The sequence below is a fragment of the Dermacentor andersoni genome, chromosome 3 (genome assembly GCF_023375885.2).
Source record: "Dermacentor andersoni chromosome 3, qqDerAnde1_hic_scaffold, whole genome shotgun sequence".
Classification (NCBI taxonomy): Eukaryota; Metazoa; Arthropoda; class Arachnida; order Ixodida; family Ixodidae; genus Dermacentor; species Dermacentor andersoni.
Window position 1 is genome coordinate 53568181 of NC_092816.1, and position 23113 is coordinate 53591293.

At 43.9% G+C, this 23113-nt stretch overlaps 2 protein-coding genes across 3 annotated transcripts in view; one reads left to right on the forward strand and one right to left on the reverse strand.

Moving 5' to 3' along the window:
* Window positions 1–1671: 1671 nt before the first annotated feature.
* LOC126520831 (uncharacterized) overlaps window positions 1672–23113 on the forward strand; it is a 450097-nt gene continuing 428655 nt past the window's right edge. The window contains exons 1-2 of the mRNA XM_072287154.1: window positions 1672–1770; window positions 7162–7231. Coding sequence (XP_072143255.1) covers window positions 1761–1770; window positions 7162–7231 — 80 coding nt within the window. The 5' untranslated portion in view covers window positions 1672–1760. The remainder of the gene's footprint in view (window positions 1771–7161; window positions 7232–23113) is intronic.
* The window catches only part of LOC126520836 (uncharacterized), a 180371-nt gene continuing 164506 nt past the window's right edge, over window positions 7249–23113 (reverse strand). Inside the window, exon 7 of one of the 2 annotated variants that reach the window (XM_072287155.1) lies at window positions 7249–8619. The gene's annotated coding sequence lies outside the window, so the exon portion shown is untranslated. Of the gene's footprint in view, window positions 8620–17967; window positions 18123–23113 lie in introns of those variants that run through there. The other variant, XR_008609252.2, reaches the window with a different exon arrangement.

Consider the following 23113-nt stretch of genomic DNA (forward strand, 5'->3'; position numbering starts at 1 on the left):
TCAGCTGTTGACCAAATATTTGCTTGCCAATTTTCTGGTTTGCTTCCTCCATTTTGTGTCAACATTCTTAATTTTGACGTAATAGTTCTGCAGAAACCCGCAAGGTGGAGAGAAGTAAATAACGAAGGGAAAATCAGACATCCAACCGTTCGTAGCAAATGCTACAAAGGAAACCCATACGGGTTCCTAGAAAGAAAAGCCTCGCAGTTGAAGTCCCGGACCAGGACGAACGGGTGGATGTCTGATTTTCCCTTCATTATTTATCAACATTCCTCATGTGTGAGTAACTGAAAGCTTTCCTTGACCACCGCTTTCCCGCCATTTCTCTCAATTGCTCCTCAAATTCGATCTTGCTGCTAGCTTCCCTGCCCTCGAATAATGTCCATCCCATGTCACCCAATAACCCCTAATTTGGTGTATACCCATATGTGCTTGCAGAGCAAGCCTACCTACGCCTTGTTGCTTATTTCCAACATTGCTCGAACCTCTGATCTTATGCACAGGACTGCATTGCCGAAGGTTAGACTAGGGACCATCACCGCTTTCCGAATCCGTCTCACCACTTCGTATCTCTTGTAATTCCACAGGGCCCTATTTTTCATCACAGCAGCATTCCTGCTGCTTTTAGTCATTACAAATTTTTATGTTCCAGTCAGCACTCAGCCCCATTGTTTATCCACACGCCAAGATATTTATACTTATCCACTGCCCCCAGCTCAACTTACTGGATCCTATGCCCAGATTGTCATTAAAGATCATGACTGCCGATATTTTGTTACAAAACTATAAACAACCTATCTCCCTTGTTATCACAGATGTATATCAATCCCTGCAAATCTTCCTTGTCTGCCATAAGTACAATGTCATCTGCATAGATCAGACCTGGCTATGACTTCAATCTATTCTTTTTGCTTGAATAAAGGAAGGTTGAAGCCAAGTCCACTCTAATTTGGCAACTTCTGCCACATCCAGAACCACCTGGCTTCAGTTTGCCGAAAGACAAAAAGGCGCATCGCCAGTTCAGAAAGTTACTCCTGTGCCAGCAGAATCCATCCAAACTGCATCGGTTCTCTCCATGAATACTTCCAAGCACACGGAACTTCGACGTTCCAGTGGTCGTTGATCACGACATATACATGCAGCTTCGAATGGATAAGGCAGGTACTATGTCACTCAGGACGAAGGACTTAACGAATTCATTGACCAGAAATATCAACTTATGAAAACTTCAGTTCAGTTTCAGAACTTCTCCAAATGGCGCATCGAGATACCTTTTTCAAACGGATGTTGGACACAAGGAAAAACAAGCCAACATCACATTCCACACAGTATTTTACTATTGGGTCTCGACGCTATCCAACTACTTAAACTTTACATGGAACATCTTTAACATGTCGACTGGAGATGCATTTATCTTCACAACTTCCTGCAGGTGTACCTCTGGTGTATGGACATTTCTTCGATGGCGAGTTTGGGTTCATTAAGGATTGCATCCACCGGAACAAGTGGCGGCAGGGCATAGTGCTGGTGTCCGCCAAGCTGCGGCAGCTACCCCTGGCTCTTCGGCAGCCGGTCACCGAGCTACGCCGACTCAAGGATGACGATGTCATTGAGTGTGTGTCAGTATCCGAATGCGTATCACCACTTGTGGTGACCTGCAAAAAGAATGGCACCATCCAGCTCTGTGTCGTCCTTTGGGAACCAAACAAGGCCATCATCATCAACGGTTATCTACTACCCTACGTGAAGAACTGCTCCACATGTTAAATGGTGCGTTATATTTTTCTACTCTGGACTCAATGCCCGCATATCATCAACTTCCTTTAGAAGAATATAGTAGAGAATACTTTCATCATGCATGAGGGTTTTTTAGATCCAGAAGAGGCTGCATCGGTCTGGCTTCAGCGTCAGCTGTTTTTTTTTAAAATTGGTGTCATATCTTACAGGGATGTACCAATATAGTCGGTTATGTGAATGGTATACTTAAATGGGGAAGTTACAAGTCTGAGCACGATGCGAACCTAAAGTCTTAGCCTGCAAATCGTAGAGTGGAATGAAGTTAAATCAGAAATGTGTGTTTGCAGTTAGGGAATACATGTTTTTGGGACATAAGATCTCAGCAGAAGGCATATCTCCTATGGAGAGCAAAGTCAATGCAATGCTGAATGTTCCTCCTCTGACAAACTTAAAAGCTCTCCAGTCCTTTCTTGGACTTGCAGGCTACTGCGCCAAATTTCTGCATCACTGCGCATATCTTGACTAACTGCTTAGAAACATCCTCAGACAAGAGCAAAAGTTCTCATAATCTGAGGAAGCGCAATGCAGTTTTGAACAAGTGAAAGCTTGCCTTGCATGCAACTCTGTGAAAAAAAATGTTCAACCCTTCACTGCCTGCAATTGTAACGACGGATACCTCTGATGTTGGGTTGGGTGAAATGGTGCAGTAGCCATATGGCTGTTACAGCAACTATAGCATTTGCGTCAAAAACACTAACTGCTGCTGAAAGAAAATTACTTAGTTGGGGAGCGAGAACCTCTAGTGTGCTTACTCACATGTGAGAAATGGCATTTCTGTCTACCTGTGAGGAGGACGTTTTACTCTGAACACATCTCCAAGCAGTATTCGCTTTATTAGCAGCTGCAGGTGACTCAGGTAGGCGACCTCTCTGCATGTCCAGATGGTCAGCTCAGCTGCTGTATTACAACTTCCACATAGAGCATTGCAAAGATTCAGAAAACTGTGTAGCTGATGTATCATCCAGACTTCCAGTGATGCTGCCGCTGCACCGATTGGACCAAGAGGCGAGACGTGTACTTTGCTACATCCTCCTACATTTCAGCAAAATATGAGAAATGTCTGCCCAGACTGCTCCAGAAGGGTTGCTAGGGCTTTCAGAAATGAAACTAAGTCCTCAAGCACCGTTTTTTCGCACCATCGAAAGCGGCATGGTGCAGACCAGTGGCTGCATTAGCACCGGGCCAAACCTCTCCAATTGGTAAGCACAGATCGTGTCACTGGTTTTTTTTTATCGGCTGTTTACTTTCAATACCTTCTGCCCCACCACTGTCTCATTGCGGAGGAAACACACAACTCCATTACTGCCAGTACAGTGGCCCAAAGGGCCACGGCAGTAGTTGGGCATGGACATTGTCGCTCCATTGAGTACAGCTCCAAACAAAACTTATGTCATCACCTAGATGTCTAGCTTTCTAAATGGCCTGGGCTGCAATTCTTTAGCTGTGCCTTTTCCCAATGCGTGACGTCGGGACACGGTCTTGCGCATGTCGTTTGCAGCACTTCGGGTGGTGTCCGGGTGCCTTCTGCAATGTTTCCATTTGCTTGCTGATCATGATCATGATGAAAGCTTCGCTGGGCAGTGTCCTTCTAACATGGATTTATGATGTTGACACCAAATAACAGTATTTTTCTTGCATGTAAAATGCAATCTTTTTCATAGCAAAGTACTAAGGGAAAGGTAAAGTGTAGTATCATATACAATTTTGCATGTTGAATTTGCAGACATTCTTTTTTTATGAAAAACTTATGGACAGGCAGAGCGCATATATACGATGGATAACCAGTAGATCCCTTCAATGTTACATAGCTTGCGATAGCCAAGCGGCAAATTTTCTCGACTGCAGTTCAGGCATGCGCAGCAGAAAGAAGCCGACATATCCTTATCCTTTAGTAAATACGGCTCGAGCCACCAATACCCCAAGCATGCACAAAGGAAACGAGTGTGCACAGCAGCCAAGTGAGCCAGAACGAGCAGCGTCCTGGCCGTGACATCGCTTGCAGGAGGGCGCCACTCCAATTGCTCGCCGCTAATAGAAGCTCTACCGAGTCTTTGGGCTCTTACAGGATTATGCCCCATGCTACAACTGGTACTTCGCTAGCCATCTTACTTCACGGCCGACAACCGCGATCAAAGTTAGACATCAGTAAGCCTAAATTATCTTCTTTGCAGAATACTTCTCCTACAGAAGTCTGACAAAAGCTAAATCAGAAGATGCAGCAGGTTAAGCTGTATGTGGATGAGCATAGAGGGGCCAAACCGACTCGGATCAAAGCAGGCGATACAGTGAAAGTACAGCTTCATAAGAGGCAATCATTCAAATACAGTAAGCTGCTAACAGTTAGGCAAAAGGTTAGTCCTACATTTTTGCTAAGTGATGGAAATAAAAGGAATGCATTAAAGCAAATGTAGATTCCAAATTCGAGATTTCATCCTGCGACAGATGGCTACGAGCTGGTACCAAATAGAGGTTACTTACCAGGCTACACAATCTTTCAACACGGAGCAGGGAAATGATGGATGTAGGATATCACACTCTGCTACTAGTGGTTGCAACTCTCGGCTATACTGCCGATGTGGAGGCAAGTCGACCACAGAAGATGCAAAAGCCTTCGGCCTGACCTCAAGACTGTGACATCGACTGATGCAGCCTGCATTGTCCTCTGGGATTCTACTGCTTTGAGGCCTCGCAGTGCAGCTGTAAAGGACCATGTGTGTTGTGTGCAGTGTGAATATTTAATTGCCGACTTACAGTTTTATTCTTACATTTCTGTTTTCCTTCAATATATGAGATGGCACTGGCATTTCAGTACCTGTTGTATTCTTGGCATGCTGATGAGTTTGCAGAACATTTTCTTACAGCTTTGTATCATTCCTGTTTTATTGTTACACTTGTATCGTTCTTATGTATAGGTGCGGCCACTGTTAGCAGGAACACGGAAGTCCGTTGAAGTGCTCTGTGGAGTGCTAGCACTGGTGCTTCGTGTTGTCGGCAGACGACTCACCATAACAGATGACTAGCCAAGCTTTTTGCCAGTTGCTTTGATTGCGTCTGCGGCGCAAGACTTCATAAGGCGCTGGTGGTGGGACATTTCGGGAGGCAATGCCACAGGCTCAGTGATTCCGCTCGCGGTGGCCACGCCTGTACACGGTTCATTCATTTTGCATAATGTTACGAAGTTCTGTGTGAAAAATGCAAGCTCTGCACCGCCTGATGCTGTGCATTACTAGTGAACAGTGAAATAGTTAAAGTGACTCTCAGCTTGTCTGCAGCATTATTAATATTGTACATTACGCTTTATGCTTGAAAGATTGCAGCGCATAATTGTGTTAATACATGTTTGAAATGTCTTGAGAAGCTATTGCTTAATAGTGGGAAGTGTACTATGTATGCTTACTGTGTACAACTGAACTACATAATCCTCTATTACTCCTACAGAAGTAACTCCCTGTTACATGCTGTACATGCTGTAGCAGGGGGCGGCAGAAAGTTAGGTCAACGGATGAGATTAAGAAGTTTGCAGGGAGAAGATGGCCACAATTAGCACATGGCCGGGGTAGTTGGAGAAGTATGCGAGAGGCCTTTGCCCTGCAGTGGGCGCAACCAGGCTGATGATATGATGACATGCTGTACACTATAAGGAAAGTGTGCATTTTGCACTGTATAGTTCTTTGGGACCGTTGATATCCTGAGCTAGATCTAGTGGCACAAATAGCTATGTCTACAGGAAATTTGTATAAGGAAGTAATAATTCTCCCAGGGGGAGACCATGTAGTGTCATGCGGCCCCTGGTTTCATTAGTAGTGCTCACGCATCATGGGGCTGCGACCTCATGCCTGTGAGTTTGCATGAATTCATTAGGCTGCCTTGGGCAACAGCTACGTAAAATTTTCACTTGCTCACATATTATCACTTTAAACAACTTTGATGCATAGCTATGTTCTTTAACAGCACATGTTTTTTTTTACTTGCTTGTTATGTATGTTTTCAATTGTGCGCCCCCTTTGTGGGCTCCACCAGACTTGAACTAGGGGGTGTGCGTGCTTCAAAATGTGCATAGGAAATCTGTGAAGAACGCCCATCCTCCATGTAGGGAGCACAGAAGCTGCTGATTACACTACGAGAGGTTTCGTATGCTCTATCAATGCAACTGTTGCCTCCACTTTCCCAACGCATGCCAGCAACTTCCACGCTTGCAAAATTGATTGTGTCACCCCCCCCCCCCCCCCCCCCACAACTCGATCAACAAACTCAACTAACCCATTCACTTGGTCACTTGCGGTGAATTGGTTAGTCCTAGCTATATTCCGATTGTCTTTTAGCTGGCACCGGAAACAGGAGCCGGCAAGTAATATGAACCATAGATTAAGCCACAAGATGACGAATGTGTCGCATAATGCTAGCAGACAATGACTAATACCCCTGCCATGCGCACGCTTTGAAAGAATGTTCCAACGAAGATGTTTGAAGTCTACGAGCCCCATTGACTCCCTTCTGCGGGCTTATACAAAGGAGCCAATTGCGTTCAGAATTGCAATCCTCGTTGAGCTTGATCGCGATGAAAAGTGCCAGTATTGACACCGATATGGGCAACCAGGGCTGAAACATCGCATGCTAACAGCAATGTCGTAACACGTGGGGTGGAGGAAATTGCTTTCAGTAGGACATGCTGTGGTTTCACATTAGAAAATTCACTGCTCCACTTGAGGCACATGTGTCAAACTCCAGGCCTGACTAGACACCATGCGTACTAAGATGGAGCACACAAGCTCCTCGTAATGGGCATGGCCATAGACAGAGCTTGGCTGGCCGTATCGGGCTAAAGCAAAATGCTGGCCTTCCCAGTGCTTGTTCTCTGTCTTATTAATGTGATTTGAGCCAGTCAGTGACACATTTAAGAAGTGCCATGCTGGTTTGCACAAGCCAGAGATGGAGTTTAGACTTTTGCAAAAGTCCTACTGACAAATTAGTGGCATATTTCAGAGTGGTGTATAACATATCAATTTTGTGTGCTTTAGATGTTGTAATAAGTGAAGCTTACTGAATTGCGATATTATTATTTATTACTAAGTTAAAAAGATAGAACTTAGCACTTAATGTTTTCTCATTTGCAATTTTCAGCAATTCTCGCTAAAAAATTACCTAAATATAAAAGCTGCTTCCTACAGTCACTGGTTTTTAATTTTTAGATGCAACAGACCTCATCAAAATCTGTACTGTGGTTGCGGAGGAAAATTACTTTTCCATTCCCATGGAGGCATTCCGTGTAGCCATACCCATGTAGCTAGATCATCTTCTTAGCCCCCGTTTTGGACATTTACTGAAAAGAAATTTATTCCATTCTTTCTTTTTTTTTATTTTCAGGCAAGGAGGGCAAGTCTTATTGCAGCCTCCCAGAAACCTTCCTCATGGGTATGGCTGAAGACGACTTAAGGTGAGCGCTTTCCAAGGCTTTATTAGGCTTTAGTGCGAAAGGCAGACCGGCACCATCTCCTGTGGACGTACCCTGGGTGACAAGCCATCTGTCGATGTCACCTGTGCTGTGTGGGTATTTTTACAATATCTAGGAAACTGAGCTTTACAATTACGTGCAGTAATATTTTTGATGCTAAATAGCAAACGCATAAAAAAAAGGTAACTTGTGTGTGTGACCGTGCTTTTGTGATAGAGGACCTTGATCCTTCACAGTGTAATGCAGAGCTATAATGTCGATTTACAGTGTACTGTGTAGAGGCTTGTTTTTCCAGGTTTATGAAGAACGTTTCAGCTTTACCTTTGTGCATGTCATGCTGTTTGGAGTACATCTGCCTATGTGAGGCAGACTTTTTTTTTTGCCTGGGATTGCTTCCGCTGACATGTGACTAATTACTATGTTACTGCGCTTGCACAAAATTTCTGGTTCTCTGTGAAACTCTCAGCTACGAAAGACAGGGGACTGGAAACTGTCGTGCACATTGACGAGGCAGTGGTGGGACATCTGCAGCAAGTCCGTCAAATTGCACCAAGAGCGCACCAAAAACATATATTGCAGTTTTGTGAACTGCATCTGTTGCAGCATCTAAAGCAGACAGTCACGCTGAAATGTGACCGTTATCAGGTTAGCGCACTCACGCAATATGTGCCTCGGACTGTTGATGATCGTCGTTAGCACTTTGGTAGTGAGAAGCAGTGCTCTTGATTTCGAATGCTGTAATGTATTGCTGAACTGGTGGGAGTACTACCGACTGTGATGGAACGTACAATGACTCGTGTATAGTTAATGGGCGACCATAACAGTACAATTGTTGCATTGCTTCTCGGGCCTAAGTTTGTCCAACAGCTGGTAAAAGTGGTTGTGGGGTTTGCTTTTTCACGTGGATCTGTGCTAAGACCGAGTACTTCCTTTGAATGGTTGCCGAAGCGTCTTGCTTTGTCATTTTGCCCATTCCTTGCCTTACCCTGTCCACATCGGGATCGGTGATGTAAGGATCAACGATGTAGTATGGTGCACAAAGGTTGTCATCTCTTCTTTTTTTCCACAAGTGATCACTGCAATCACTTTGGTGCACTTCACTGATCATACAATCCACCTTTCAAAGAGCTTAAAAAAATGCTGTTAGGTTTGAGACAAGTCTACACAAATCCAACAGGTGTCCACCACAAAAACTCAAACTCAATAACATAAGCACAAGCATACCGGCCAACTCTCCCAATTTGGCTGAGAGATTGGATTGGGTAAACTTTAATATTAAAATTACTGCAGGGAGACTCCCGAATTCCGACCACTCCTCCCGATTGTATCGGCACAGGCATGAATCTTTCGAAAAGTTGTCCCCAAGCTCACTGCAAAAAAAATGGAAAATGTGTCACGCAGCACAGCCACAACGTAATTGCAATCATATTTATTTATTTATACAATACTGCGGACAAGAAGTCCAAGCAGGGCGAGCAAAAAACAAAGATGATATGCACAGAAGAATAAGATGAAACAAGTGAGTAACACGTTTTCACACAAATTGTTTGGTCGTAAGGTAGACGATTAAGAAAAATTTTAACTTGATTACAATACAACTATAATAGTACACGAAATAACAAGATTTACACAAATTATGTACAGCTCACGGGCGCTGGGGGTATGCTTCAGTTAGTTTATTCCAGTCATCTATTGTTTGTGGAAAAAAAGAGTACCGGAAAGTGTCAGTCCTTGCGAAAATAGGTGTTAGAGAAAGAGGGTAGTGGTGCCAAGTGGGTCTGCTTGTCAAGGGGGATATGTATTTAGCGGTGTCTAAGGCAATCCTATGATTGATTGTTTGAAAGAAACTCTAGCTGACTTTTCTTTCTTCGAATTTGTAGTAGTTCAATGCCGTTATCGGTTAGTAATGCAGTGGGGGAGTCAGTAGCCTTAAATTTACTGTAAATAAATCGTACTGCTTTTCTTTGAATTCTTTCTAGGTTCTTAATGTTAATTTTTGTGTGAGGGTCCCAAACTATGGAGGCATACTCAAGTTTTGGCCTAATTAAGGAAAAGCAAGAGAGTAGTTTAACACTAGATGGAGCAGACTTGAGTTTGTGGCGCAGAAGGCATAGTTTCCGGAAAGCGGCAGAGCAGATGCTATTTATGTGCAAGTTCCATGATAAGTCACTCGTTAATGTTAAGCTTAAATATTTATAGCATGTTACTTTCAGCAAAGGTGATGCAGCTAAATTGTAAGTGTAGTCTAAGGGGACTTTTTTGCGCGTTATGGGGAGATAGACACACTTAGATGCATTAAGGAGCATTCCCCATTGCTCACACCATTTCAACACGTTGTCCAAGTTAGAGTTAAGATCATATTGGTCAGTAATGCAGGTAACTTCTCTAAACAAAACACAGTCATCAGCAAATAGACGAATCTGAACTGGAGTGTTAACAACATTGACAATATCATTAATATATAGTAAAAAAAGTAGAGGGCCAAGTATGCTCCCCTGCGGAACGCCAGATGTTACCGGAAGGCAGCCAGAGGCTTGCTCTCCCACCTGAACGTATTGGTTGCGGTTGTACAGATAGGCTGAAATCCAGGTAATGAATAATTCTGGTATGCCAATCATTCGAAGCTTAGTAATTAGTTTATCGTGTGGGACTGTATCGGATGCTTTGCTGTAATCTAGGAATATTACATAAATTTGACTGTTCGTGTCTAGACAAGCTGCAAAGGTGTGAACTATAGTAACCAATTGTGTTGGGGTAGAAAAACCTTTTCGAAATCCATGTTGATGATTTGATAAAACTGAGTTTCCTTCTAAGAATTCGTGTAATTTGTGAGCTATTATGTGTTCGATAAGTTTACAACACGAAGATGTTAAGGAGATCGGGCGATAATTTTGTACTAATAGACTGTCGCCTTTCTTGAATATAGGCACAACTCGGGCTGACTTCCAGTCATCTGGCAATTCTGCTGATAGCAGAGAGACACGAAAAACAATAACTAAGTATTTAGCAACAGACTCGGCAAAGCGACGAAGAAATATGTTCGGTATATTGTCGGGACCACAAGAAGTTTAGTCTTAGAGTCAAGCAACATAGCAAGGACGCCAGGATAAGAAATGAAGTTTACATTTACAGCATGGTCCATGTTTCTGGTGGGTAGAGAATCAGTATTGGCAGAAAATACACTATGGAAATAGTCATTGAAGTGTTGAGCAATGGCGGTCTGATCAGATACCAATGAACCATTGACAAGAACCTGTGATATGGGTTTCTTTTTTTCGCTGATATAGTTCCAAAACTTCTTTGGATCATTTTTTATGAAGCTTGGGAGTGACGTATTGAAGTAGTAGTCTTTCGAAGTAAGCACCGCACGTGCAAGATTATTTAGAGTGTCTGATATAAGTTGGGGATCAGCATGCTTTTTCTTTAATCTTTTTACTTTACGCTTAAGGTGAATGATGCTTCTCGTCATCCATGGTGTATGTTTATGCACCTTCTTACGTTTAAACGGTATAAAGTTTTCAATGCAGTAGAAGCATATGCATTTAAATTGGTCCCACAAACTGCAAACATCCGTATTGACAAAATCTGTTAGACAAGTTTCTAGGTGGTCGATAATGCGTGCATCACGGGCACGTGTATAGTCTTTCACATAATGAAAGGACGGGTTTGCAGTCTGCGAAAGCGGCACCAGGGGAATAGAAACTGAGACAAGGCAGTGATCAGACAGCCCTTGATCAATTACAACGGTGGATGTACCGAAATCACGAGGAATAAACACCAAATCTAAAACAGATTTAGAGGCACCTTGATAATGCGTTGGTTCATGAACTAATTGTATGAAGATATGTGCGAGCATTATGTCAAACACAGTATATGCATGATTGGTATTGGTTGAAAAGGTATCAAAACGTTCCCAGTCTATTCCAGGCAGATTAATATTGCCAATCAAAAGAACATTGTTGTACTGGTATTTAGACATATGTACCTTTAATTTTAGTAAGTATTCAAGAGGTGAGTCAGGCGGTCTATATAATGCATATAGGATGAATGAGTGGCCCCACAAGGTTACTTTAATGCAGATACATCCAAGTTTCGGTACGTCCTCCAGCAAGACAGCGTCAAGTTTCTGTTGGATCAGAACGGCCACACCACCTCCCCTTGATTGCCTGTCCTTACGAAAAATCGTATACGAAGGCGGGAAAATGTCGTCGTCATTCACTTCATGTAACCACGTCTCAGTTATTACGGTAATGTGAGGATCGTACTGCAGCAGCAAAACTTCAAGGGGCCCCGTTTTATTCCTAATACTACGGGCATTCAAATTTAAGAGACGAAGTTGCTTGTCGTGCGCATGCAGATTACTTCAAGGTTTTGGCGGTTGAGGGGTGGTGCTTTTGTAGCTTGTCATTTTCACCCGCCTGTTTTGCACTTCGTCCCAAAAATACATATCCTTATCGATCTTTAGTTTGTCGTGTATCAGGTTGATTCTTTTGCCTTGTTCTATCTCGGCCTTTGCGCTCTTCCAGAGCAGACTGCGCTTTCTTAACGTTGTTTTAGAATAATCATTCTTAATAAAGATATTTGAGCCCTTCAGTTTGTTTGCGTTTTTCAGTATTTGTTTCTTTTCCTTAAAGTCCTGCAGGTGTACTATTACAGGCCGCTTTCCCACCTGCTTACCAAGTCGATGAATACGCCCAACAGATTCGCATTTAACCTCGAGTTTGTCCTGAAAAATACCTTTCACAACCCTGATCTTTAGTTACTCTTCTGAATCTACGGAGGTCTCAGGTATACCATGAATAATTAAATTAGAGCGCCTGCTATGGTCTTCGAGGTCTGTTAGCTTTTTAGTTTGAAAAGACATCACGTGTTCAAACGATTTCAATGTGGCTTGCAAATGATCAGTATTTTCATGCTGCACTAAGCGCTCAGACACCATATTTTCAACAGTACGCCTAAAGTCATGCATCTGTTCTTTCAGTTTAGCAAAATCATTTCTTATTTCTAATAGTTCCTTGCAAATTTCTGTCTGACCTTGAAGTAGTTGCTCGTACAGTTCCTTCTGGGTAGGTCCTGGGTTTTCCTCGACATCGCCGCAAATTAGTAGTTTGCAAACGACAAAGCAGTCATACGCTATTACAAAACAACGCCGTGGGCACGGCAGAACCACTAAGCCTCGACAATCACTACGTATTGAACTAGAACTGGGACTAACCTGCAGTAAGCAGAGAAGCGTTCCGTTTAGCGACATGGCGGCAATGGATCCACCGTGCCCACAGAAGACTAAATCATGCCGGTCTGCTTTTATAGCGGCGCCAAGCGATGACGTCACACTGTAGTACTTGAAAGGATAGGCCAGTAGAGTTGCGCCTGGCAGCTGGCGACATCATATGCTAGGCAGCTGGCCGACATCACATTTAAATAGTACAAGCCATTTGTGTGTATGCAGTGTAGGCCTTAACAAGTCTAACTCGGTTGACTTCATATCGAGGAATGCATTGAGGGGTGTGCATGGGGCAAGGGTCTAATATGCGTTCCATTATGGCCATTTTTTTTTAAGTACGCTTTGCCGCAGTACAGCAGCATTATGCAAAGACGCATGAGCAAGATATTGCAGTGAAGCATATCGAGAGTGGAAAGGCTTCAGTGCCGCAGAACATGGTCAGTGTTCCTTTACTGTACATGCACACATTGTCTCCACTCGCGGTACCAGTGCCGAGACTCTAATAACTGTACTGGCAGCCATTCAGAGCTGTACCTGATGTTACTGTGGCCCAGGAAAAAATGCGACTTTTTTGTTGTTGTCATCATTCTCTACCTCCCCCCCTGCCCCCCAAACACACACACATTTCCGCTCGGTGAATCTCCGGAACTTCGAGGTCCATTGGTTGGCAAGTATGCAACAGATTAAATTCATAAGCTAAGGTAATGTCAAGAAGCTATGGTGCGACACATCTTGTGGTGAATGAAGTGAATATTCATTGATTTTGAAGTTCCCACATCTATGCCTGATGCAGTTTTTCTAATTGCTGTGATGATGGTGGCCTCAAGGTCTATGTGCAGCGCTCGTGTTTCGTACAGCTACAGTGTGCAGTTAAGTTCGTACACGCACCAGCAGTACAACCAAAGGCAGATCCAGCTTTTTACTGGGGGGGGCTGGCTCGTCAAGCATGAGAATGACAACAATGATGTTGGTCTAATCTAATGATACGATGCACATTTGACTTTCTACAGCTTTGTATGCTATGAAAAATTGTTGCTATTATACTGATGCCATGAACAATTGTGTCATGAAATGTTTCAGTAGCCACTTGCCTGTAAACAGTGGCCTCAAGGAAGTCTGGCATCTCGGCAATTGGTAGCAGTTGGTCTTTTACCAGTTGCATAGCGCATGTGAATTCATTTTTCTCTTTTTTCTATTCTGCAATGGTGCTGTTGAAAGCATCAATGAATTCATCCATACTGTCACAAAAATTTGCTGAGAAGAGCGACGTGCCCTAACATACACAAGAGCCCTAGTGGTGACTGAAACACGCACTAAACCCTTTGGTTGCACGTTTCACTTTCGTGTTGTTGAATGGAATTGGTAGATGTCTTTTTATTAGTTTCAGTGCCAGTCTAAGGCTAAGCTCATGTGTTGTAGTGATATGCGACCAGTCCATAACCTTATTCCAATATGCAATCTGTGGAGTGTAGGTTGTTCTGCTTTGTTTTCACGTGTACACCATATAAATAATTAAAAGGATGCAAAATCCGTCAACACTGAGAAATGGCTGTGCCACAGATAGAACTTGGGATAGAACTCAAGCTGCCTAGCTAAGCTCACATTAGAGGCTCGCTGGTCACGTATGAGTAGTTTGACAGTGATTCCAGTCTCGTTTAACTGTTTAATAGGAGACATTATTAAGCTGCACAGTTCTGACATCGATGCGGCCATTTGTGTAGGCAACTGGCCGAACCCATCCCATAGGAGATACCAGAGAGCAAAACCATCATGGCTCAGTCTACGACGAAAAAAGTTCGCTCAGCAGCATTGGCAGTGAATCCCTGTGCAACATCTTGGGTTACATTGTTAATCAAATTTGTCTTTAGCATCCTTTTATCAAATATAGAGAACACATGTAGTTGAGCCCACAGCATGATCTAGTTGCCAGTGAGATTGATGGCGTTATCCTTGGAGTTATCACAGCTGTAACTTATATAGGAGAGTCACCTCCTGATTGAAAACTCACTGGGCGGGGTTAACATTGAGGGCAAGAACTGATATACCCGTGACCCACAGAAATGCAAGTACAGTGCAGATTTTTTCATCCACTCAGCACACCGCTCACCCTTGCCTTTTTTTCAATTATAGTTTAGCATGGCTTTTTAGTAGTTGCAGTCATCCTGCTGCTGGCTGTCTGTTTCAGGGGCACAAAATAACCAGAACAAAATAGTTATTGAAACACTAACAATATGACTTAAGAGGGGGGGACGCTGTGGTTGAAATGATGTTCATTTGCTTCAACATTATTAATGAAACTTTCTAGTCCCATTAAGATTTTTGTGCTGATTTTAAATATGTAATTTTTCTTCCAGTAGGCCATTTAGTTATGAAGGTAAATGAAATTCATTGTTCATCATTTGCAGAAACAATAGAAAAATAACCGCGCTACAAAAATTCATATTGGTGCTAGGTGCCTAGGTGCTAGAAAACATAAGGAAAAGAATGGTAGGAATACTTTTTTTATATAACAAATATTAGTAACTCTATAGCAATTATTTTCACTGTTCCAAACGTCAGTAGCCTGCTGTGTAATTTGAAGCAGAACTGAAAATTTTTCGAGCATAAATTTCAATATCTGTTCCTACTATTGTGTGCTTGGCACACTCAGTTAAGAGCCACGACAAAAATTATGGCTCTACCTGCCTTGAAGGCCGAGATATCACTGCCACAAATCAAGAAGTCAAAAATCGGTGTTTTGAGAAAATGAGAAAAAAGAAATACGTTCACTTTTAATCAAAAGTGCAAAAGAAAATTTTCAATATATTGCAGTGAAATTGGCTAAAAGCCACCAGGAATGTAGTCGCTATGACTACGGCCACCCAAATATGGCAAAACATAGTTTAGCGACGTTCGCCAATTCCCGGTAGCTTGTATTGCGTGCATGGCAAGAATGTTCACAATGAACGGGTTGCTCTTCTGCTGGTTGCCGTTCACGCGGGGAAAGGTTCACGCCGACATGACATCACCGCACCACACGTACATGACAACGATGTTTTTGGCGAGGCCATATTCTTGTTCGTTTTTGCCTACTGTGATGCTACCGCCACACACCTTGCACTTGGCAAACGACAGCGGTGCGTTTGCGGAGTTCAAACTGATGATAGCGAAACCTGCCTTGGTGTTGACTGGTGTGGCCACAACGTTGGTGCAAGTGGGGAAATCCAACTTCCGCTTGTTGCTGGCATTGAAGTATTTGGGGGGAGGGGGACATTCATCTCCCGCAAATCTGCATTCTCCCGCATTCATCTGCAGCAAATCCACACGAAGCGAAATTGCAGTGTCATGCCGAACTCGACCGCTTTACGGAACACTTTCATTTGTTGGTGAGCTGGCTAAGGCCTACTTAGGGATCATCCACGGCTTTGGCATCACTTGCAGTTGGCGGTGGCCTATTCTTGAAGTTTTTTCGAAAGAATTGAACGCTTTTGAAACTTATAAGCTGATCTCCTCTTCTTTCGAACTCCTCCAGTGGGTTAGACATTGTTGCGCGCTTGTCACAAAACTATGAGATGCACCATCCCGTCGCCTGCGAAGGGGAGCAGATGACAGGAACCTCGTGCGGCGCGCCAACCATAGCACGTTTACGGTCAGTTGCGCTGGTCGACGAATGGGATTGCGCGTTTGGACTTTTCTTGCTCCTCAGATTTCAACGTCGCCGGCGAGCCAGCGGTCACTTTTGGATTGAAATTGAAGGAGAAAGGCTCCTCTTTCCAACGAGACCAAGATGGCTGCGATCGCAAGTGTAGGAGAAGAGCTACGTGCCATGATAAAAAGGGTTGTTTTTGAACGGAATTCAGTTCACAGCGACATTATAAATTGATATTGCGGGCAAAATACTTTTCCACGAGATGGGAAACATGGTGAAATAAAGGAATAGTATCTGTAGGTATTGAAAATGTCGTTTTCAAAAAATCGACTCTTTTTCGTGATTTTTTCGCCTTAAAGAGCTGTGTCCCCCCTTAAACAAGAAAGTAACCATAATACAAATACAACTTTACGTGCCAGTTCACAGTTCACCGCAAGCCATGCTGCGGCAAGTTCCTCTGTCACCTCCATTCTGTAGCTGTGTGTCTGCCAATCGTTGTGCAAGCTGCTCTTATGTTCAACATGGGAGTTCACTCTATACATTTGTGCAGTTATTATTGCACCATCTATCGCACCTGCAAACAGCATGGGTGAACACCCTACCCAGTTTAAACATGTCATGTGTTACATAAGGATGAATGACACCAAGCACGTCATCAGCAATGCGGGGGCTTCTTAACTTGCTGTTTCCACAGCCCACCATTGAAGAAAGATATCCTATCCTATTTTGGCAGGACTCTATTCTGTCTCCACGAGCGTTTTCCATTTGTAAATACATCGTTTGTATCTAGAAATGTAAATTTACATTTGTAAATAGTTTTATGCGCCTAACGGGTATAATCATATAGTCGGTCTCTCCTGCATTTATGATAGAGGGAAGTATTAAATGCATTATGGTTTCTGAATAGCAATTTCTTGGCAGCAAGGAATACCTGTGTCAGTATCTTCTCTATCCATGTTTTTGTGGGAACCAGGAATATGGAAAATAATGATACAAGGAAGCCCTGGTTTTTATGTTTCATGAACTTTTCCTGCCATCAAACTAACAAATCCTTTTGTAGGAAGAAAGCACGAGATGGTAGTGTGATAATTGAAGAAAATGCTTTATCTATGATGGCTTGTCCTTCCACATTGAAACGAAGCTACACAAAGGCACCACCACCCTAACATGTGCCCTGAAACATGATTTTGGATGTGATTGTCCTGAAAAGTGCCATGGCCAGAAGAGTCGTCGCCACTACAAGGCTTAGTTGTAAAGAAGGTTAGAATAGGTGACCCTCCACGCACTCAAGCTTTCTTTATCTGTAGTTAATATAACAATATCATGCAAAATGCACATATGTGAGTGTTTCTCCCCAAAAGCTGTTATGAACTGTATTTGCAAACATTATATACATATAGAATTCTCACCACGCTTACAAAGCATTCCTGAGTGCTAGCATCACAGTAACTTCTGAAACATGCAGTGAAGTGCATATGTACCTGCTAGAGAACGCCATACTGCAACTTCATAGCAAGGGCTATTCTATTGCTCGTCACATACTTACACCCCTGAGGACAAGAAGTAATATACTGCCCATCACAGCCTTACACCTCATTGGCTAGAAGGTAATTGTCTTATCGATAACACCTTCGAGTGGGAAAGCGTTATTGCAGATTAGAAGACCCGTATTAAAGGTCCAATATTCTATAAAACCAGCTTTTAGAAGAGTGCGACGTCATTAGCTATAGAGGCTAAAAAGTCCTTGAAGCCATCATTTGCTCAAGTGCAATAAACCTCACGCAGAAAGGAACAGAAATGCACACTTTTATTTTTTGTCTTCTTTTGCCGAGCATCCAGGGTGGTGATCAGCTGGGTGATCTCAAAACTAAAGTTTCGAGATCACCCAGCTGATCACTCTCCTCGCATCCTCTTGGTCGACGCCCTTGTATGTTGATTAACTGTGAAACCATGCACGAAGTCCCCTACGTGCTTTCCAGCATCGAGGTCAAATTCGATGCATATGTTCCGGCTGATGAGGTCTGGAAATCACAAAAATTTCTTTAACTGATGGATGGATGGATGGATGGATGGATGGCGGCTATACCCTTTGTAACGGGCGGCGGCTGGCGCCACCTAGCCTTTTGCTCCCCCTCGTATTTTAATATTATTCTATTTTTTTCCTTTCTTTATCCTCTTTTCCTTAACCTAGTTTTCACTCCCCTCCTCCCCCCAAAATAACTATCTAAAACAGTAGAGGAAACATTATCTCCCCGATTTATGGTGTTATCTATCCCTTGACTTCCTCCACCAATCCTCTAGCCTCCCCTTCGTTGCTGCCACTCTTTTCTCGTCTATTTGCCCTCGTTCCCCGGGAAAACCTAATGCCCCTTCCATATCTGCCACTGTTCCCTCTGCCAGGGTCGGGCGAAGGTCTGTGCATCTCAGCACTATATGCTCAGTGGTCTCCATTTCGGCTCCGCAAGCTGTGCACCGAAGGTCCACGTCTTCAAATTTAGCCCTGTATGTTTTCGTTCTCAAAACCCCCGTCCTAGCTTCGAATAATAGTGAGCTGCCCCGCGAGTTATCAAATATGAGCTCTCTCTTAATCTCCTGTTTTTGTGACCTATACATTGATAGCGCTGGCTTTCCAAGCATTCTTTCTTCCCACATTTTTCTTTCCGTCTCCTTCACCTCCTTTCCCACACTAGAACCACGTTGGACCCCCTCCCTCGGCTGTAGGTATCTATTCTTCAGCTTCCTCATTCTGAGTGATCAGAGCGATACATGTATCGCTCTGATTGTTAATCTGTTCACGTGCCTGTGACTCATGTGGTCTGAGTGTATAAGTACGACCTGGTTTTCGACAATAAACAGTGTTGGAAGTTAGCGCTGTGTGTGTCCCTTTGTGTCTTCTCTTGTCCCGTCTTTGAATCGCGCTACCATACTCCCCTTGAAGATGCATTACCAACAAGCCCACATTGCAACCCTCGTGTTCTCTCTACTGAATTGCAGTCCCAATTTTTCTCCCTCCTCTCCACATATGCTCATTAGTTCCTGTAGCCCTGCTCAGGTGTCAGCAAGCAGTACAATATCATCTGCATACATCACTCCGGCTAGTACTTGAGCTACCTTCTGCCCTTCCAGCATATAGCTTATGTCAGTTCCTATTGTGCTCTGTTCTAGTCTCTTTTCCATTTGGCTCATGTAAATCATAAAAAGCAGAGGCGACAATGGACAGCCCTGCCTGAGACCTCTTCTTATTTTAGCTGGCGTTGTAGTTTCCCCCTCCCATGTTATCTCTACCTCATTATCTGTATAAACTTGTTGTAGGAACTCAATCATCGTTCTATCTAGACCATATTCCCTCAACTGGCTCCATAACTTTTCTCGGTTTACATTATCATAGGCTCCTCTAATGTCTAAAAAAGCTATCCATAGCGGTTTCTGCCTGGCTGTCGCTATCTCTATGCACTGTGTTATAACAAATAAATTATCATCTAGCCTTCTGTTCCTTCTAAATCCATTCTGCAGTTCTCCCAAGATCTCTTCACGTTCTGCCCATTCCTCCATTCTCTTTTTCACCATCTGCATTGCTACTCTGTATATGACTGATGTGATAGTTATTGGCCTGTAGGATTTAATGTTGTCCTTGCTTCCCTTACCTTTGTAAACTAATATCATTCTGCTTGATTTCCAGTCCTGTGGAACATCTCCCCCTACTACTATTTGTTCAATAAGTTGTCGTAATGTTAATTTACTTTTCTGGCCTAATATGCTGATCAATTTCATAGGTATGCTATCAGGTCCTGTCGCTGTTCCCACTGGGACCTTGTGTTCAATTCTGTCCCATTCCTTACTTGTCATCCTTCTGTACTGCTCCTCTAATTCTGTCCTGCTGTTGTCATTGTTCTCCATTTCGCTACCCACTGGCTCTGCAAATGCTGCCTCTATTGTTAACCTAATATATTCCTGAGCTTCCTCTCCCTCTACCTTTGTTCCTTCTGGTGTGGTCAGTGAGTGCTGAACCACCTCTGTCTTCTTACTCTGTTGCCTTATGTGTTCCCAAAATTTCTTAGAGGCATTTCTGTCTTTTTTTCGTATCTCTAACATCCACTGTACCCCAACTTTTGCTATCTTGGCTTGAATTAATGCCAATGCTTCTCTTTTCATTGCAAGGTAATCCTCCCATTTCGTCTCCACCTCTTCTGGTGTGGCTCCCCTTTTCTTCGCTGCTCTGTGTTTTCTGCGCGCATCTTTGCGTTGCTCTATGGCCTCCTTAACTTCTCGGTCCCACCAGCTTTTCGGTTTATATTTTCCCTGCTTACTTTCTAGTTTCCTAATCTGTCCCTTCTCTAGCTCTCGTTTAAAAATACCTATTAACTCGTCGTATGTCCATGCCCTTTGCGGTTGCTTGGATACCATGCTTTCAATGTTTTTCGCCACTTCTTGTAGCTGCCTGTCATTCAATTTGCTCATACCTTTCCTTTCTTTAGTTTCTACCAGAGGTACTGTCCTTCCAAAACTGATTTTCATTCGTTTGTGATCACTCCCCAGGCTTTTTGTACCTTCCTCATCAATTTCCATCCATCCCAACCGTTGATACAGCTTGTGGGACATTAGGCAGTAGTCGATTGTCGAGTGGGTGTTATTTCTTTCCCATGTTATTTTCCCGTCGCATTTAATTTCAGTATTGACTATCACAAAATCGTGAGCCTCACAAAAATCTACTAACATCTGCCCTGTTGCATCTGTCGCCCCGTCAAAGTATTCCAAATGGGCATTCATGTCCCCTAGGATGATTATCTCCCGTTTCATAGCTAACTCCCTGATGTCCTTGGCCATACATTTGAAATGTTTTGCACTCTCCTCTTTCGACTCATTCCCCGTTTTCAGATACACAACTCCCAGGATTGTCTCAACATTCCCTACGGTGCCCTTGAGCCACATGTGCTCACTGCAGCTCTCCCTTACTCTTTCCCAGTCCTGTCCGTTCACTAGCGCCCCAAGGCCTCCTCCTCTGCGTTCTTTCCCTTTTCTGTTGCACCCAACCCAGGTGTATCCCTCAATGAATGGTGGCTCTTCCTCATCTCCTAAATGGGTTTCGGCAACTCCATATACCTGAAAATTTTCCGTTTGTAACTGTTCTTCTATTTCGTCCCACTTAATGCGATATCTTCCCCCCTGCATGTTGATGAACCCCACATTTACTGCCTTCTTCTTCCTCTTCCTCCTCCGTGCTCCTGTCCTGCCCCCCCCCCCCCCCCTCCTCTGTCCTTCATCTTTTACGTTTTGGCTTGCAGGGTCGCCCTGCGTGCCTGCAAAAAAGCCTGAGCCCTACGACCCACCCTCGTTCCTACCTGCCATCCCGCTGGTGTAGTGTAGTGAATGCCATCCGGGCCGAAAGGGGGGAAGTTTTTCCCCCCAATCATTCTGTTCACCTCCACCACATCACACCTGAGGGCTCGCCCCAACTCCCTAATCACTACATTTGCCGCCACTACCTGTTCTTCAATGAAAGGGCCCTGTCCCCTGACCTCTGGGACAGTACACAGGGCAATGTGCACCGCCTCAGAGGTCGCCCTTAATTTCGCCACTCCCTATTGAATCTGTCTGCCCAGCATTCGCCCCCTATTCTGCAGGACGTCATTCACCCCAGCGTGCAAAATTACGAGGTTTCGTCCCTCTCTGTTTTCACTCAGTTTGCTTTTGTCTCTCTCCGCCACAGCTTCGAATCGAGCCCCCGGCATGCATTCTACCTTCACTCGTCTGTCATACTGCACTGTTCTGAGGAGTGCTGTTTGCATTCGCGATACGTTGGAGCTTCCAACGACCCAGACCTTTCTGTCTTCAAGCAAATCTTGCCTCCCTCCTGTCTCTGTCGGCTGGGTCTTCCCTGTCCCCTCGCCTTCTCTGCCTCCTGTCGTCTCATCCCTCTGTACCTGTGTCGCCCGCGGCCCCCATGTAACGTGTCCGCCCCCAATTATGCTCCACTGGGTGATCCTCCTGCTTCCTTTTCCTTCAGTTCCTGCTGTGCCTCCCTCTCAGCTTCTCTCTCTCTCATCTCTTTCAATTGTTTTTCCAATTGCTGCCCTTTCTCTCGCTCCTCACTCCATTTCCGTTCTACAGCCTCCATTCTTGAGGCCCACTCCCTCTCGACCCTTTCCTCAAACTCTGCGCGTTTCGTTTTTTCTTTCTCAAGTTCCTCCTTTGTCCTCGCCATTTCACTCTTTAGCTGCTTCTCCAAATTCTCAATCACCTTACACAGCCTGCACACGAAGCCGTTCCCTTCCGCCTCCGCCACGGTTTTGAATGTCGTTTCATCTAAATAACACCATCGTTCACACCTCTCACACTGGACGAGGTCCCCTCCTTCCTCCTTGGCTTTTCTAGCCGGTCGTCCCATGATTTCTCTTGTCCTACTGTTATTTTGTTATTTAACAGTGTACAAGCGAGGAAAAAAATTAACTATAATAAAGACCACTGGGAATCTCTAGAAGAATAAAGAGAACTAGTAAAATAACCAAACCAATAACCAGGGGAAAAAAGAAAAAAACGAAAAAGAAAGAAAAAAAAGGAGAAAAGGACAAAAAAAAAAGCTCACTTTTAGCCCTAACTATTAAACCTTTAATCCTAACTCTTATGTGTTGGCCACGACCTACTTTATCGCCCTACTTTGGCTAAGTGTTCTCCTGGCTTCGCAGCGCTCCAATTCTCTGCAATCTACGTTTCTATGCTGGCCCTATCTCCATTCAGATTTCCCGCCGCTGTAATTAGAAATAAAAATAGAAATAGAACTTAGCTGTCGGTATCCGTCCGTCTCGGCTCCCCGGCACCGGGGAGCCGGTGCGGAGAGGTTTTACTCACAAGGGTTGCCAACAAGTTTTCCTAAACGGAAATGGGAAGCGTAGCACGTGTTGCCACGTTTTTTTTTTCGGCGTTAAGGAGATTAAGTTAAAGGGGTCCTGAACCACCTCTCGGGCTTGACAGAAAAAAACGCACACCGCGGATAATATACGCTGCTGTGAATATC